The sequence below is a fragment of the Physeter macrocephalus genome, chromosome 14 (genome assembly GCF_002837175.3).
Source record: "Physeter macrocephalus isolate SW-GA chromosome 14, ASM283717v5, whole genome shotgun sequence".
Lineage (NCBI taxonomy): Eukaryota > Metazoa > Chordata > Mammalia > Artiodactyla > Physeteridae > Physeter > Physeter macrocephalus.
In genome coordinates, this window is record NC_041227.1 from 94,939,832 (window position 1) to 94,958,800 (window position 18,969).

At 38.2% G+C, this 18,969-nt stretch overlaps 1 protein-coding gene across 6 annotated transcripts in view; it reads right to left on the bottom strand.

Annotated features, from left to right (window-relative positions):
* Positions 1–1,032: 1,032 nt before the first annotated feature.
* The window catches only part of NLK (nemo like kinase), a 148,613-nt gene continuing 130,676 nt past the window's right edge, over positions 1,033–18,969 (bottom strand). Inside the window, exons 7-13 of one of the 6 annotated variants that reach the window (XR_003683250.2) lie at positions 17,251–17,352; positions 11,376–11,462; positions 6,187–6,385; positions 5,173–5,266; positions 4,346–4,632; positions 1,681–3,061; positions 1,034–1,464 (exon numbers count right to left, since the gene is read on the bottom strand). Coding sequence is in view for 2 of the 6 variants with exons in the window: in XM_028499979.2 (XP_028355780.1) it covers positions 4,563–4,632; positions 5,173–5,266; positions 6,187–6,385; positions 11,376–11,462; positions 17,251–17,352 (552 nt within the window). In the remaining 4 variants the exon portion in view is untranslated. The other 5 variants (XR_003683249.2, XR_003683248.2, XR_003683251.2 and 2 more) reach the window with 5 other exon arrangements.

Genomic DNA, 18,969 nt, shown 5'->3' on the forward strand with positions numbered 1-18,969 from the left:
GCAGCTGTTTACAGTGCTGACTTACCTGTTCATACTGATTACTGGCTGTAGAAAACTCCACATTTTTGCAATTATCAATAATTTTAAATTAAGAAATAAGGCATAAATCCCCTGGTTAGGTGAGCAGGTTCTAGTGGGAACAGGTCAACAAGTTTTCTCTAATACTTATCTGTGAAGAAGTTTAGTTTCAAAGTGTTATACGTGCAGTTATTTCTTAATGCTCTCGTGATGAAAACTAGTTTTCTTATTTAAGCATTATTGATATTAACAAGGCTTCCATATAAGTAATTATTGCATTTAGTAGGTTTTCAAGTTTGTTGGATAAAATAAATACTTGTATTTATATTGATTTATATGAGTTATAAGTCAACTCCTCCCACGTCAGGAAAAAAAAAAATCCATTCATTTTGCTAAATCAGGAAAAGACAGGGAGAAGTACACACACCACCTACAACCCCAAGAGTAATGCTGCTTTATCTTGTCTCAGGGAAAGTATTCTGAAGTTAGGCAGTTTGGAATCAGGTCTTAAGTTACACCACCCAGCTGGGGATTCTTTAGCTGGAGGTACCTTTGGGATGCCAGGGGCAGGAGGCAGAAAGGAAGAGGAGGGAGGGGTCAAGCCCCCTTAGCAGTCTGCTGCATCCAGAGCAGCTCACTTTTGTTTAATATAATGGACTCCATTTTATATATATATATATATATATATTTTTTTTTTTTTTTTTTTTTTTTTTTTTTTTTTTGCGGTATGTGGGCCTCTCACTGTTGTGGCCTCTCCCATTGCGGAGCACAGGCTCCGGACGCGCAGGCTCAGCGGCCATGGCTCACGGGCCCAGCCGCTGCGCGGCATGTGGGATCTTCCCGGACCAGGGCACGAACCCACGTCCCCTGAATTGGCCGGCGTGCTCTCAACCACTGCACCACCAGGGAAGCCCAGGACTCCATTATATTGATTTCACATGAAAATAGGATTCTTTGCTTAAAAAAAGTTTGAAAACCACTGGATTAGACTCTAAGGTCTGGAAAGACTTTCAAATTGCATATATTTAAAATCACAATATCTTTGACATCAGTTAACTAAGTTTCCAATATGTTTTTGGCAATCTAAAGTCTGAGAAGATTAAAAAAAACCCCACAACTAATTTCCTCAAAGATTGAAATGGAAATATAAATAGGTAATGTCTCAAAACTTTGCAAATTCAGGATACAAGCTGTACTGAAGAGAAAATAAAGGAAAGGAGTTGAAACAAAACAGATGACACCTCTTTTTCAAATGTCACATTTAATGTTTTCACCACTGTACTTCAAATCTACATTGTACAAAGTGACCAGTAAGTGTGCCACGGTAATTGACCAACCTCTGAGATTGTACCTTTCACACCAGTGTCTTCTTGGGCTCTTTTGATACTAAACACGTTTCTCATTCAAGTGAATTGAAATGCTTCAGTTGGGTTGATTCTCAGGAGCCTCATAAAAAAAAAAACAAAGATATTGCACCATCTTTGTTTAGTAATTCAATGTTTGTTTCTTTCACAGCAAATAATTACTTCATTGAAGTTAAAACTTCCAAACATAACTTATTAATAGTCTTCAAATTCAGCTCAGATCACTCAAGATGAAAATACTCTGCTAAATACAGATAACTTACAATAACTTTAACAGTTAATTGTCCATAACACACACCAAGGTTTTTCCTAGACCAATTTTAAGACGATCCATTAGTATTCCTTGTACAGGTGAAAAACGATCTTCAATTTTCTTGTCTTTTTATTTTTAATATAAAAGTTGGAAGGGACATTCAAGTTTCAAGTCTCCACATTGAACTTAAAAAAAAAAAAATAGTCATCATCAGCATGTGGAGGTAAACAAGCCAAGTTGTGTAACTCCAGGAGGTAGAGGCCTTCAATTTGTATTCATATATACATATGCACAGAAGAATTCAGTGTTCCAACAGAAAAAAGAATTTGTCAAAAAGTAATAAGTTATTTACTACTGTGACATTTCAAGACTCCCACAGCTTTGCCTAAGGACACAAACACATTTGACATAATTCCCTATGTGCCTTTTTTTTTGTGGCTTAAATTTTTTTTTTAATTTGTTTTTGTCTTTTATTCATTTTTTTACTGTCCAGTGCAGGAAAAGTCTCACAAAATTTCACAGACCTAAAATGTGCAAGCTAGTTCTCTCTCTATACAGCAATGTTGGGATTCTTTTGAAATTAGCCCAGAAATGAACTATTTACACACATGAAAGATGCATGCTTGGGGGTTCTTTTATGTAAGAAAGAGCAGAAAAACTTCTAATAAAAATAGATTAAATATATATATATATATTTATACTGGGTAAGGAAAACAAAAGTTTAGTCTCTCCTAGTCACAAACTCATTCTCTCTACCAACAACATTGGATTTTAGACAGCACACATCACCGTCACGGCTCTAATGAGAAGCTAATTATAGGGCTTGATCATTAGGTGGCATGCCCCTCCCCCCTCCCCCCTCCCGAGGTGCAGCCACGATCAGCTCACGTGGCTCCATGATTGGTCGCAGGCAAGGTTTCCAGATTCTTTCGTTTTAGAGAACCCCAAATTTTCAGGAATGGCTCAAATATCAAAATGTATGACTGTCCTGTGTGTGTGTGTGTGTGTGTGTGTGTGTGTGTGTGTGAACAATCTCACTTCATTTTAAAAAACAAAACAAAAAACACAAAACCCCAAACTCCCAAATTTGGTTCAATTCTCTTTTGTTCTGAGGTGAGCCATAACAGCTGCACTAAATTCATAAAACATGTGCAACTCTGGGTAAAATATTTTTCTTCTAAAAGCACAACCACTTTACAAGATTAAAAGTCTAGTAACATTTCTAAATATTATATCATACAAGTAGTGGTTGTTAATTTAAAACTTCATTAGTAAAATTACAGTACAAGCATGATTAACCTCCAGAATTGCAAATCCCAGACTCCAGTGGAAAGCTACATTACATCTTCAGTAGTACACTGTCTTCCACCGTCACTCCCACACCAGAGGAGATGGGGGCATCTCAGACGGCTGAGCAACTGTGGAACTGGAAGAGAACAGAGACACGGTGAACCGGTTGTAGCGCCACAAAAGGCAACAGGGCAATTCACTGCTGCCTGTTTTCCCCCTTCCTTTAAAAAAAAAAAATTGTAAAGTCCATTCCTGGATTTTTATTTGTTTCTTTTCACTTCTCTAAAGGTGCATTTGTTCCAAATTGTTCACGTAAGGATCTGTATCTATAGTGAGGCGATACGGTACAGCAGCTAATGAGTGGGCTTGAAAGCAACACATCATTTACTAGTTGTATGACACCGAGCAAATTCCTTCATCTTTCCTCTCCTGGAAAGGGATGCTATCCACCTCATAGGATATTGTGATGAATAAATGAGATAATGTATGTTTTTCACAGTGCCTACTTCATAATATAAATGGTAGCTATTATAAATAATAACGCCTATAAATCAGTTGGGAAAATAACCTTAAAGGATACAGAATTATCCATTTAAAAGTAGCTTCTCAAAATAAGGTGATTTTAAGTGGGGACCTATTTTGAATGGGCCTCATAAGCATTCTTTTTTTTTTTAGCATTCTTTTATCAAGTTTTTAATTGATAATCATTTAGCACTTGTTATCCACAGATCTGTTTTTATCAGTTATTTCACATGTCTGTCTAATGTTGCCAAGATTATACACTTGAGGGGGTTGTGTGTCACTTTGCTTCTGGGGGCCCAGGATAATGAATAACTTGCACCTGAAAGGTATTAAAACACCTAATTGACTCTTAGGGAAAAATATTAAAACAAAGTAATTTTAAACCACAGGGAAGTAAAAAGGCAACTTAATTCCTTCTTTCTACAGAAAAATACATGGAAGGAATGAAAGTCACCTGATTTTAAAAATTATAAACAAAAATTCTTGACCTTGGTTCAATAAATTCAATCAGCTTCAACACTATATCAAGGCCAATTAAAAGGAAAGTGAAGGGAAGGGAAAGAGAAGCAAGGAGGAGAGGGAAAAAGAGGAAGGCAGGAAGGCAGGAAGAGTGTGGCCTCTCAGATCGAAGCCTCCCTTCATGCTGCTCTGTGATACCTGAGCCAGACCCTGTTCACCTTTTTCCTTCGCCACGGGCCCAATGATAACCTTTGTCAACAGAGGGCGCTGAAAGGGCACTGCAAGGCCACAGCATTAGGAAGCTGCTTCCCTTCCTGGTTCTGGTGTGCGTCTTTTTTTTTTTTTTTTTTGCCGTGGAAGGCTCAGCTTTGGTCTACCCAAACTTTCTGGCAAGTTTCTCTCCACCTGGCAGGCTCTTTGATGGATCAGCTCTGCTCACCCCTTTTGTAAAGTTTCTTCATCATGCTGTGTTCCTGTGGCTCCTCTCCAAAGAGGTCCAAATCTTACTGGCCTTGGATAGAGGGGCTTCCTCCAAGTTCTCAATTTCTCCCTTGTTCACTCTCCCTCAGTCCACAGGGAGTACTTGCTTTCTGCATTTGCTACTTCGGACTCTTCAGAATCCTCTTGCATGCCTTTTAGTAGTTAAGCATCTTTTCCTAGTTAATGCTTGTTATTAAATTTTCCCTGTTCATATTACTGGGTGTGGTTTCTTTCTCCTGACTGGACCTTGATTGATACAAGGAGTTAGGGAAAAAGAGATGGAGAAGGTAAGGACAAAGAGAGATCAAGAGAATGACGCTTTCTAGGTTCTGAAGGAGGTTTATAGCTCTATAACCAGTAAGACTATTGGTTTCTCTTTAAACAGGATACACCAGCAGTCCACCTATAAAACAGAATTTTCTCGCTGGCGGTTATTACTAAGGTGGTGGGGATGGCAGTGGGAACTGAGGTGACCATGTGCAACTCGAGGACAGTGGCTGCTGCGCTGCTGGCAGAGGAAGATCCCCATGTACTTGACCAGGCAGCGTAAAGGGCATCTGGGGAACTGCCAAGGCAGCCACAGTGAACTGGAGCTAGCGTTAGAACAAATGCTTACATTTTTAACATGCTTTTGACTAAAGCCAGAACTCACAACAGAAACTTTCTGTTGGACCTTTTATCTATGTTATCTAATCTAAATAAAACCAGAAATATGCTGAAGGACAAACTCACAATGGCATCCTTTTAATTCTAACAAGAAAGTCAGAATTACATCCATATAGTTACCTAATAAAGCTCTTAAAAGCAGCAGACTGAGGGTTGATGCAGAGAGGCACTCTGTTTCCTTTCTGCTGTTCCAAAATGAACTGATGAATAATTTCTGTGGAGAAAACAAATATCATACAACCCACGCCAATCTGCAGGCCTGGGAGCAGTGGATTCTCAGGTTAACTCTAGTCAGCATCTGAACGGCATTTCCTAGTGGTTTAGTTAAACACACACGTCATCTATCAGGCAGAATCCAGTGGAACTTTTCTGAAACCAAAATGACAGGTGCTGCTAAACGTAGGCAAAACCCCCCAAAGTGCCATTACAGGGGCTGGAAACCCCACGAGTGGGAGGTGTAAAATGGTCTATAAATTTGAGAGTGACTCCACTGGGTTGGCATTATAAATGGACTCTTCTAAATTGCTGGTAATTATTGCCTTTTCGAAAATCACTTAAAAAACCTCAGTTGGTATTTAGGTACATAGTTTCAGGCTGGTCACTTTGGGGACTACTCTCTTCTAAAATGTCCTCAAGCAGACACCTAAAACCACTCAGAAGTCTGGATGTCTTTACCTGCCCTGCCCAATAGGAGATCGTGTCAGGAAATTTTATGAGCAGACTATCAGAAATCCCTTTCTTGTCATCATCCAAGGAATGATTCCCTCAGTGGATGTTTATCCTTTTAAAAACTTTGCATGTTATATAAAAAAGTCCAATATGTATCATTCCATGAAATCACAATGAGTGAATACATATTAAATATACTGAGTCACACTAAGTAAGTCAGCTTTGAAAACAAGAACAAAATGTTCATTCCTCTGCCGGACCTTCCCCTGGATATAAAATCAGTGTTTTTATAACACACACAGCTTTCTTGGCATATGTGCTCCGGACAAACAGCTGTATGCAAGTTTGTAAAACAAACATATAAAGGAGCTTTGATCTCCATCCAGAGCTCAGCTTTCCACAGCCACATAACAGAAAATGTTACCAGTCACCCCACCTGGCGGAGGGCCAAAAAAGCAAACTCACCTTTAACCTGTCGGACAGAACTGAGGTTCTTCTCAAAAGTGTCATCAAACTTGGGATTGGTGATGGGCTCAAAGTCACTGGTATAAACTCTTCCAGTAGAGGTGGAAAAGCAACATTTACACATACACGTGTGATATCGTAGTCGCCCTTCATCTAGGTAGGGGTGGGCTAAGGCATCCTTAGCGGATATTCTTTTGGACTGAAATCAAATTTAGAGACCAGCACATCAACACTGCAGATAAACATGACTGTCCACACAGGATCTTTCACGAGCCACAGTGACTGCTTTACACAGCTTATACTTAATTTATGGAACATCCTGTGTAAAGGGATAATTGCGGACGGTGAAGGTAAGAGAGTAATTGAATTTGCAGGTGGATAACGTAGCAGTAGAGGGAGTATATGACGTAAGACAACAAACTACTGTGATAAACCACCATACGCCACCAGAAAGCACTTAGAAATGATCCTGCTAAGATCCTGAAAAGTTCCTACCTTGAAATAGATACATGCAGGGTCAAAAATGACAAATATCATGACATTCAAATATGTAATGCTTTGGAAGGGATATATTTACATTTAAAATAACAGTTATATTTTCTAAATATGTCTCAGCATTTAGAAGAGATGTGATCATGGTGGCAATTTTACAAAGCTCCTTGAAACTTTTATCCTCTTGGATACCAAATCAACTTGGGCAAAAGCTTATCTGAAAGCTGCTGGAGTTAGGCAGCAGCTAATGAATGGCCCGTATGCCATGTTTTGATATCCAGCCCAGTGTGAGTATCAGCAGCCTGGGGTTTTCTGGCTCTTCAGATTAGAACACTTAATATACTAGTTTCAGGCTACATAAACCATAAACTTTTAAACTCATTTCTCCATGAAAAAAAGAAAAAAGCTGTCCCTCCTTTTAGCTCAGTGGGTATGTAAGTACTACTGAGAGAAGGTGGATTTTAAAGGATTTAAGGATGACTCAATAGTAGAGAGTAGAACACAAACTGACACTTTGCCCTGCTTATAATTTGATCCAGCACTTCACATAACACAACTAAAAAAAAGAAAACCATCTGCACTCAAACCAAAAATAACTGGATCACCGCAACTGGTTCTGGTCCCCCAAATAATAAAATGTTAAATATTTCCCATAAACCTGGATTCCCTAAAAACACTTTATCTCTGATTTTTTGCTATGCTAATGTTAAAAGGCATGTCATGACCTTTTGGGACATGATAGTAACAAGAGAAAGCTGCTGTTTATCCACCATGAAGAGATGAATGTAAGCTTCACAATCCTGGTTTTGTTCCTTCTGCTACTTGTCATGTTTTGTATTTGGTGATGCAGCCCTTCTGAAGTCTGACTCACTAGCACGCTTAGCAACTAAACTTTTCCTTTTCTTCCTAAATGAGTCCACCTATTCCCAAAGGTTCCACTGGGATCAAGGTCTACTGTCAGGACCAAAAGAAACAGGACAGTACACCTTGCCTGGGTCTGGGCCCCTCTCAGTCCTCAGCATCTCTGACCAGCCTCACGTGTGGGATTGAGCTCTTTGGCTTTTGCCCACTAAATCTGGTTATTGGCCAAGTCTATTTCTGTTTCTGACTGAGCATGGCTGATCGTGTCCAAACTGGTGGCAGCAGTGATTGAATCTGGGTTTTAATTTTATCATATGACCATTAAGTCACTTCTATCAGGTGGCAGATGTCAGAAATTGGGTCCCTGTCAGCTGCCACCAGCAGATGGAATCTGGTTTCACTGTTAGTCTTTTTTGTTTGTCTGGGAATTCTGATATTTCCCGAAATTTCAGATGCAGAGCTGAAGAGATTTTGGTGTTTTCCTAACTATGGATGGCACGCTCTGTGTTTGTATGTTCCTTGTGCACCAATATGGGGTCCTCTAAAGTGTCTTACCTAAGAGAAGCCTTTGAACAAAAAGTAAATCAAATCCTTAGCATTCAATAATCAACTTTCATTTCTCTAAACAAATTAAGGTCTCTTTGGGACTTCTGAAACAAGGCTAAAGAAAGGAGACTCGTTTTTTAAGGGGTATGAACACTGAAAAGAAAAACTGTCCTGTTAAACTGAGGAAAAAAAAAAAATCACAAAATTTCTCAGATTTAATAGTGATGTTCTTTTGAAGGAACTGATGGTGCATAATTATGTCCTCTATATCTTAATTACATCTCGTTTAAATAATCAACATTTGTAATAGATACGGACACTTCACTTGTTTATATCCTAGATTTTGTTACTTTATCAAAATTGGCTCTTCTAGTTTTGAATAAGTGATAAAATTTTCCATTTTACAAATATAAATGGATGTACTTCATATACTTCTGAGGGGAGTTAATACATATTATGAGATCTCTTAAAATCAAACGGAGCAAACTCCTATTGCAACTGGCTTTTAGAAACAGTATCAACACATTAAAGACATATAAAAAGAAATGGAAAGATTTAAAAACATTATTCTTCCTTATGAATAAAATATTTTGGCTCTTTAGAAATTTTTGCTTGCTCAAGTTATAACTCAAAGATTAAAAAAAGCTTTAATTGGGAGTTAAAATAATACTATTACTTGATTACTAGATTACAAAGTAGGCAAAATATTTCTCTTAAACAACTTAGAAGTTTTAATATCCGGTATATAATTGTATAATTGTATACAAGATGACTCTTTGGACAAATCAGTCTGAGTTAATAGTTATAAAAATTTAAAAACACCTGTACAAATAATGCTAATACAATATTCTCATTTATATAAGTTTTAGGTTTGTTTTCTCATAAAAAGCCTAATCATTTTGAATTTGATTTTTTTCCTACTGGTTTTGCTGGTCAGATAAACTAATATTACTTTGTCTAAGATTATGGAATTGCAAATTATGTGTTAAACTAAATGAGATGAATCATAATAGGTAATGTGTTTCTAAAAAGAAATTAGTTTTTTGTATGCTATGAATCATAAAGACTTAATGAGTCAACTAAAATTTCAATCTCCTAATTCTTAGTTAACATTAAGACCTTACTAACATTAACTTGAGTTAATAAATGGTCTTTGGATATATGGACAACATAATTTTAATATACCTAGGCTCTTCATTAATACAGTATTGAGTAGCCATCAATAAACAGTTAAAAAAGATGTGCAAATACCTTTGGGTTAAAGCACATATGTATTGTTTTAAAGAACGTAAAAGAATGGGTGAGGATAGGAAGGATGTGTATGCAAGATAACAGTGTTTTTTTGTTTGTCAAGAGAAAAAAGTAAGTAATTGTCTAAATTCCTAATAATTATTGTTGTGCTTTAAAAATATTGCTTGTAACTGTTTACTGCCTTTAGATAAATTAAGGTCTCTGGAGATTTGTTTAATGTCATCACTATTTTGAGGTAATAAAACCCTCATTTCTTTCTTCTTAATGTATCACTAACCCTCAAATTTAACAGGCTAAAACCAGAATGAAACATTCTTTAAAAATGGTATCTATTTCTAACTGAACCCTCAGAACTAGAAAAAGAATCCTTAGTATCAATCATAAACTAAATTCAGTAAGCATATGTCAGATAAAAATTCCAGATAAATCTTATCTCCTTCTTATAGATAAATCATATCTCCTTCTTATAGATAAATCTGATTTGTAACTATGACCACACCAAAGGTTTCATTTAATTAGGTGTGACAATCCCACTGTTAAGGAATAAGGACATTTCACATGTAGAACTGATGTCTAAAAGGCCTCCCAGGAAGTATGCGTGGTATCCGCTGTACAGTTCAGGAAATTCCAGCCTTAGAGTTCCAGCCATGAGCTCCTGGCAGGTCAGGATCATAAATAAACATGGGATCTCAGAGAAAGAGGATACCCAACAGCTGTAAGTACTGCGGGAAAAACCTGGTACAGGTGAATTTACGCAGTTCCTCGTTCTTAATCTAAGTAGAACTAATAAAGAAAATATATTTCTGACACAAAAAAGTAAATTTAACCTCAGGGCCTTTAGAAAATCCTCAATGGGCAGACAAACCCAAAAATGGGTAGAAATTACCTCTGAAACCTGAAGTTCATGTGCCTCTAGTTTTGTTAACCATACAAAAGGTCTTTATGTATTAATCAACATCTCCTGTTAGCTACGCAGATAAACTTGCGAAATAAAATATCAAACTAATGACACTAAACCACTAGCTCATTCAGCAAATTATGTGGCTGAAACTGTCTTTAATGGCAGGAACTTGACCACAAGGAGGGCCTGTGGGAACAAGAACTGCCACTTTGTCTTGCTTCCCGTATCACTAAGTACCTCACATGCCAAAGTAAACAAACAAAAGGAAAACAAAAACAGCAACCAAACAAAAAATCCACTTTGCACCCTGAGATGTAATAAAAATAACCTGATCACTCTGATTCGTTCTGGTCCCCCAAATAATAGAACCCTGTTTCCCACAAACCTGGACTTCCTAACAAAACATTTTTATCCCTAATCTTTGTTATGCTGACATCTGAAGATAGTTCTGACCTCTGTGGATTTAACAATCATGTGAGACAGTTGCTGTTTTCTCATCATGAACAAACCAATGTAAACTTAACTGGTAATTTTGTGGGTATTTTTCCCCTTTAAATACCTGTTGTATTTTGTATTTGGTGACTTCCATGTACTCTCGGCAAGTAAAATTTTCTTCCCTAAAGGCTTCCGTTTTTTAGTCTTCTTTGACAACAGTTATTGGCACGGGATGTGAATAATGAATATTCTTTGGACAAATGAATAAATGAAGAGATGAACTTTGCCCCTGAAGAGTCAAGTCGAGAAATGGCATTTGGAAAAGCCACCATTTCAACAACCCAGAGTAAATACTTCCTTACGCAATACAATGGGAAGATTTTTTTCAAATAATGTTAAAAATTTTTTTTTTTCCTAATTCAAATTGGTGTCAAACTCCTTTTACAAATATTGAGATAAATAAGGATGGTACCGTTCCTTATCTCTCTTCACCTAGACTCTTATGTGTTAATACTCAAACTTCTATGTGATGGGTGAGCATGATACACATGGAACTGGGGGCTGAAGTTTATCTTTTAAAAAGTCATTATTCATTAAAAAAAAAGTCATTATTTACATTGCCCATCTATTCAAAGCCAGGATGTTTTCCTTAGAACACATATTTTTAATTCATTAAAAAAATATAAAAATAAACACTACTTACTGGATCAAAGACCAACATCCTGCAAAGGAGATGAACAGCTTCATGTGTAGCCTGGCTAGACAGGGTATAAAGTACAGGAAGAGATGGCTGTGAAAAAAGAATTCAAATATGCAAGTGAGTCTTTGTGTAAGTAGATATGGAATACAGCCAATTTATGACAAGGTAAGTACCCAGCTCAAAAGGTGTGTGCACACAAGTCTCAACTCAAAGGAAATGAGTATTCCCCTCATTAACCAGTCTTCAAAAGCAACAACTGTCACTGACTTTCAGTGGCATATTTTATATTGCATGATTACCCATTGTAGGTCAGAGCACAGAAGAGCCTATGAAAAATGAAAGCTAATCCTGAAAATATGGAGCTCCTGTTAGCCTTATATCATACATGCTTTGGCAAGAAGGGAAGACCAAACACGCCCAAGGATGGGAGAAAAGAAGATTTAAAACCTTGGCTACATGCAAGTAAACTGTGCAAAGTAGGCATGTGAACTATGTCTTACGGCAACATTACCTTGCTAAAACACTAAAGAAGCCTTAGGACACTCGGGAATATACAGAATCTTCTAAGAAAGGATGACACCACTTTAGCACTGATTACTCACTCAATAACTGTCTTTCGTAAGTGACAGGCATATCCACATGCCTATATCTAACCCTCTTGCACTGAGGGAGGGAGATGACTAATGACCTGAGAAGCCACAGAGCTTATAAAGCTTTTATTTCGCTGCTTGGAGAGTCAGGGGATGGAGCAGGTGAATGGCAACACTGCTCTGTCTCTCTCGCAAGTAACACTAAAAGGTCTCCTTGTATCTCAATCACAGGCCTAGAATCCTACCATGATAACCACTAATATCAAGTATTTTACATATCTGCCTCCTTCCCTCAGTTAAGCCGTCGAGGAAATTCTACAAGAACAACAAGACACCTCAGAATCATCAGGAGGTACTATTCACCATACAGATGTTTTCTTCAGGATCAAGAGTAACAAGAGATGAGATGGGGGTTCTAGTTTACTAACTAATTAGTTAAATCAACATCCTGAATCTCAGTATCCTTAAGTATAAAATGAGGAGGTTGGACTAAATGATCACCGAAGTTTACTTTAGTTCTAAAATTGCATGACACTTGAAAGGATTACTATAGGTAAAAAGCATTATGTGCACAGAACCCATATATAGTTGGCATTTAAATATTTGATATTTGTAGATGGGAATTCCCTGGCAGTCCAGTGGTTAGGATTCCGCACTTCCACTGCAGGGGGGCACGGGTTTGATCCCTGGTTGGGGAATTAAGATCCCGCATGCTGTGGGGTGCCACCAAAAAAAACCCCCCAAAACCCATATATATATATATATATATATATATATATATATATATATATATATATATATATATATTTGTAGACCAACAATTTACTACTCCTTGATGCATTTACATGTTTTCCTGCTAAAAATATGTAAATCTATGGCAGCTCTGAAATTATCTGTATTAGTCAAGATAAAGGAGGGGGGATTGTGGAGAGCATGGGGAGAGGTTTTAACTTACAATTTACATATATTTTCCATAAGAACTTTTTTTTTTTTTTTTTTTTGTGGTATGCGGGCCTCCCTCTGCCGTGGCCTCTCCCGTTGCGGAGCACAGGCTCCGGACGCGCAGGCTCAGCGGCCATGGCTCACGGGCCCAGCCGCTCCGCGGCATGTGGGATCCTCCCGGACCGGGGCGCGAACCCGATTCCCCTGCATCAGCACGCGGACGCGCAACCACTGCGCCACCAGGGAAGCCCCCATAAGAACAACTTTTTAGTTGTGTAAAATGAAGTAATTTGATATTCTTAAAAGATTCCAATTCTTGGTTTGACTGTGAAGAGCTGTGCTTTTTTTCACTGGCTTGTGCAGGATGGCAGCCAAATTCCAGTCAGTTTTTACTGACCAAAATGTCTCTCCATAAGCAATTCTTTTCTTTCCACTCTCAAAGTGAATCTACCTCTCATCCCATTTTTGTGGTGCAGGCAGGTTATAGGGAAGGGAACACTGGAATGAGTACTAGAAGATGCGGCTTCAAATTCTAACTCTGCCATCACTAGACTCAGATAAGTCACTTGAACCTTGGCTTTCTCATCCATTAGACTGCACAAGTACAGACCTGCTTACCTACCACCACCACTGCTGATCATCTAACATCCACCAAGTGCCAGGCCCTGCGCTAGGTGCTGGGACAACAAAGGTGAATAACACCTCTCTGTGCGCAAGGAAAACATACAAACAAACAGTTCCAGAGGCCATTGGCTAGAGGATATAAGACAAATTAGAAGGCAAAATTTACAACTCAAGGACAACTGGGTATGGGATGGGGAGCTTGTGAAAATCAAGAGTGGATGTTTAAGGCTACCTGAAATTTTAAAATCCATCCCCCCAATATTATCTTTCTTTACAGGAGTATACCCCAACAAATACATTAAAAATAAGCCTAAGTTTCATTTCAGCCTAAACAGTCATTTGATATGCTTTCTCCTTTCCTGTGTTTATATTATATATGCAAGTTAAAAAGAGGGACAGAGAAAAAGAGTCAGTTCAGTCATGCCAGTACCTCTCTAGAATGACACCTATTAATAATTTAGCATTGGCTCCACAGGAAAGATGCAATACTAGAAATGCTGCATTTCTAATTCCATTTTCTTCCCCTCTTATTTACCAGCCATTATGCCCGGGCAAGAGGCCCTAGACGGTATGTGCCACAGTCACCGTGAGCCAACTGCAGAGTGCGGTCACCCGGCAGCATCGGCCAGGCTGCACAGGGCCTTGTTAGATGTTCCCGATAGTCTTCGCCCGGCAGCAGAGAAGCTGAGCTCCTCGGTCAGCAGCACTGAGATGCACCATGAGCTGTGCGCTCTAGTAAGCATTCTTGGGGTTATACAAAAGAAACCCCCAATTGAAACATAAGAAGTTTGAATTGAATGAACTCTCTACCATACTCTGAGTCTCTTAACTGTAAGATAAGGTTCCTGCCAGGGGACATTTTCACCTCAGTGAAAATATTTTACCTATTTCTGACACAATTAGCTGAGAACAATCTGAGGAATGATGAAGATCTGAACCGTATAAGAGATGAACAAAGGGACTAAGGGCTGGTAAGAGACTTTTCAATCCTACCAAAACGGCGGTGCCTCAACAAGTATCTGCCTTAATAGATCCCTGGGCCATGGCAGCTAAGATTTTGAGTTGTGGAAAAGAGACAATAAATTAAAAATGCCATATAGTGTTCTTGTCTGCCCCCCGTTTCCTGACTTTAAGGGAACCACTCCCTTTTTCACTCTCAGATCAAGTGGTTTGGCTGGGCTTCATCTCAACCTCTGAACTCCAAGGATGGGCACCTGACCCAGGCCTGGCCAGTCATATGGTATATTCCCCTGAGCACCACGACTGGTTCCAGGATGGGCACACAGTTAATACAGGTCAGGAACATACAATGGGATGGATAAGCTAACACACACCTCCAATCCTTTTATCCCTATCTACCTTTATTAACTGGGAGAGAAAAGACCCATTTGTTTTTAGCTTCTCTTGCCATCTCGGAGGCCACATATCACACAGTTCTGGACAATGACATACAAGCTAAGGTCTGCTAGGCAGGCTTCTGGGACACTTTTGCTTTCCTGATAAAAGGAACAGATAGATAGTTCTAGTGCTCCCTCTTTCCTCCATTTCTTTCCTTTGAATATGGATATGATTTCTGGACAAGCTACAGTCATTTTGTGACCATGAGGCAATAGGCAAGAGACTATGAAGTCAATATTCTAAAGATGGCAGAGCAGAGAGAAAGAAAAAAACTATATCCTCTATGACATAATTGAGCTGCTATGCCATCCCCAGACTGCCTACCTCTGGGACTTCATGATATGAGGAAAAAAATAAACTTCTATTTCTTTAAACCATTGTAAGCAAGGTTTTCTATTACTCATAACCAAATACATTCCTAATGGAATCAGAGACCTTCCAAATATTTTTATGGATCTATTTGGGAAAGCTTTTTCCTGAGGATTGATATGCTAATAGAACGCAGGGCTGGACTACTGGTTCCATTTTTGCAAACACACAGGGGAAAGCCTGTCTGAAAATGAAGCCACCACATAGGAAAACAGAACGGAAGAGAGTCAGATTCCTGGCATGAAATATCACTTGACTACCTGAATCCAGCAGAGCCTGAAGTCAGTGGTAGCTCAAGACTTTTCAGTTGTATGAGCCAGTAAGTTCCCTTTTTTGCTTAAGTCAGTTTTAACTGTCTCAGTGGAAAGAGTCCTGACTGATGCCACATGCAAGTATGTATATTAATCAACCAACACAAGTATATTAATTAGAGGCAGTAATCTGTGACTTTAAGAAGATAGCCAATAAGATTCTCCTGTATATGTATATTTTTTAAAAAGTCCCAACAAATAATAGTACATATTTCTGTTTGTACGAATTATGTAAATAAATGCATAGAAAAATATGTCTGGAAAGATACTCTAAAATTAATCCAGAGGAGACTAGGATGGCGTGGGGGTAGCTATGGATGACTAACTCTCTGTAAAATTTTTATTTTACATGTACTCACATATTACTTGCATATATACAACAAAATTTTAAAAAACTGCTTTGAAGGTATATTCGCCAGGTATTGATAAATTAGTTTAATATTCCTGATACTGGCCAGTAAACTGAACATAACAGATCTTGCTAGTTCTTTCTATTTATATAGAACCTTCCTCTAGGTTAAGACTTACTGTGCTCTTCTAAGGGAGTTAGTTAGGGCCCAAATGATTCTATACTTCTAAACTAAATGCAACAGAAGGACGTAACCAGCAGGGGGCTATTTAAAATACCAGCACCTACATCTCTAGCAGTAAATCTACATTTACTAGTTCGGGCTGGTTTTAGAAGATAACACGCTTTACCCATTGCCCTTTTTGCCTGTGAAAATGGAAGCTCTGGAATCACTAGAATCACAGAGAGGGAACCACAAGGGAAAGGTAAGGCCTTAACCAAATGTCTGGCAGATAATTTGAGAGGACTGTCAAACTCAGTCTGTCATTTGGTCTATCAATTAGATCAACCAGATCTTCTAATGATCAATCAGATCATCTAAATGCCCAATTTAAAAGAAAGCAAGGCAAAGCCCAGGAAAATTAGTTGCCGAGTCTTCCTGTTCAAGCCTTCTCTCTTCTGTTTCGGTTTGTTGTTCCTAGGAAAAGTATTCCCCTTACTCACTCTTCACATCATTAAGCTGTTTTGTCCAAAGGAGATTAGGAAAGTGCTTCTAAAAAATGCTGCTAAATCGACAGGGTGGAGATAATAACCATCTTGTCTTTCTCAGCAGTGACTTGGCTGGTTGCAAGTAATATTGATCAGTGCAAATCTGGCAATCTCTCTTCATACTTCTTTTCTAACAACATTCACATCTGATTCTGTGTTAGTGGCAAGAGTGCAATAGAAACAGCTTCACATTCCTGGCTGGAATAAGAGATACCAGGTATTTCGGCTCAGTACGTGGAAAGGATATCCTGAGTATACATGCACTAGGTTATGGTACTGAGGTCAAAGCTCCACCCCCAGTAACTTTTCCCAGACACATAAAAAACCAGGAGACAAAAGCCAGGGGTCATTTATTAGCAAAGGTGCTACAAAAATATTTACTTTTTCCTATAGCATTGGGAATTACTATATTCTATTGGGTTTGACAAATATTTTACCATTTTCTTACTTATGGCCATGACATAAAAAAATTAATAAAACCTACAAGTAATGCTTTTGTTTAAAAATTCTCATTTCATTATTCTGTTGGAAGAAAACTCTGCCCAAACAGATGGTTACCAAATACAGAGCCCTTCTTCTCCTCTTACCTGTTTATGAGGACCCCTGAGTATGTGTGCCTTAGCACCTTCACAAGCTGTCCTCATTGCTTCCAGTGATGGTGTGCCCAAGAGATCTGTGATCAAATCCAACTACGAGGAAACATGAAGTACAGATGGATAGGAAGCTCATGGAAACAACATTTCATTACTCTTAAATCACAGCGTTAGAGATGAGGACCAAATTTAGGGGAAAAAAACATTAAGGCAAGTTCCAGATTAACTGGTAGGAGCCTCTACTTTCACTTTCTGGCCTTTAAAAAAACAAACAAACAAACAGATAAATGTTTATTAGGAATCCATAAGATACAAATAGAGAAAATAGTTTTGGCAAACATGGCATTCTAAGGCTATAGTAATTTAGGGTCTGCATCTGCCTGCCCCGTGTCTTGATACCGCAGCCTCTATGATCCTTGTAGAAACGAACTGCTCTCTCAGTGATGGCTAATGACTATTCTGTTCAAAAAGTTAATCAATGGATTCTGATGCTTCAAACGGATTCAGGCTTATCAAGGAGCTAATCCAAACCAGGCAGCTGTGATTTAGTAAATACTCAGAACATTCACACCTGAAATAAAAGCTAAGTTTGGGCCAGTGCAGACCCTTTACATTCTAGTTATGCTAGAAATCTCTTATACTGGCGAAAAAACCGTGTGATTTAGAAAACTATGACACCGCATAAGGCCACACCTAATTAGCTGTGCACAATAAAGGAGACCAATAAAAATGGTCTTCTCACAAGTCTTTGTAGGTAGCAAACTACCTCAACAATTTTCTTTAGTGCTATGACTGTTCTAATGTCATAACCCAATTAGCAATAGCATTTCATTCTAATTCCTCCAGGATGGAAAATTCTTATCCAGCGAATACTTATTTTCCTGGTTCTGGGGTTGCCAAATACAAAGCACTATTTTCTGCACTTAACTAAGCTATGGGGTAGCCATCAGTATCACTGCCCTCCAGGATAATGGAGATTCTCAAGTAGCTTGTTTTGCACAGAATAAAAGATCTCTATATAAAAGCTCTTTGGGAAAAGTGTGTTGGCGATACTTTTGGACCTCTAACAACTACATTAAAGGCCGAAGGAAATGACTGGCTCATGAAAACAAATGGAAATATTGAGAAAGTTGTCTAAAATGGGTCAGACCTATGGATGAGAAACATTTTTATGAAGTATGCTGGTACTACAGTACATAGGGTATTTATTTCTCGAAGAGAAAAGAGAAAATGCTACAGAAAATATCTACTTCCATTTAGAAGTTAGACTCTTTTTGCATTTTAGATCTTGATTTCTCACTCCAAAATACACTGATGACTGATAGATGTGAAGGAGACTTCAGTGGCTACATCAGACTGGCAAACTCAAGACCTATGTTATCTCTCTAGAAAATGAGATATTTGAATCCCGTTCCAGTTGCTTCACACTTTCCTTTGTACATTCCTTTCAGCAGCAACCCAAGATCCTTGTTCAATATATAGTATTTGAACAACATCTTAATTTTTACTTAAGCTTTTCTGTATGGCAGCTTATGTCCAGATATGGCACATCTTCTTACAGGTAAGTCTGTTAAACTCTACCTTCTAAAGAAATTGAATAGTAAAGTGAATATTATCAATAGTATCCAACATTAGATTATATATGATAATTTTTTATCACCAGGATCAATTTTAAAAGATGTAAACTTAAACAAAAAGACTGAATGTATAGCA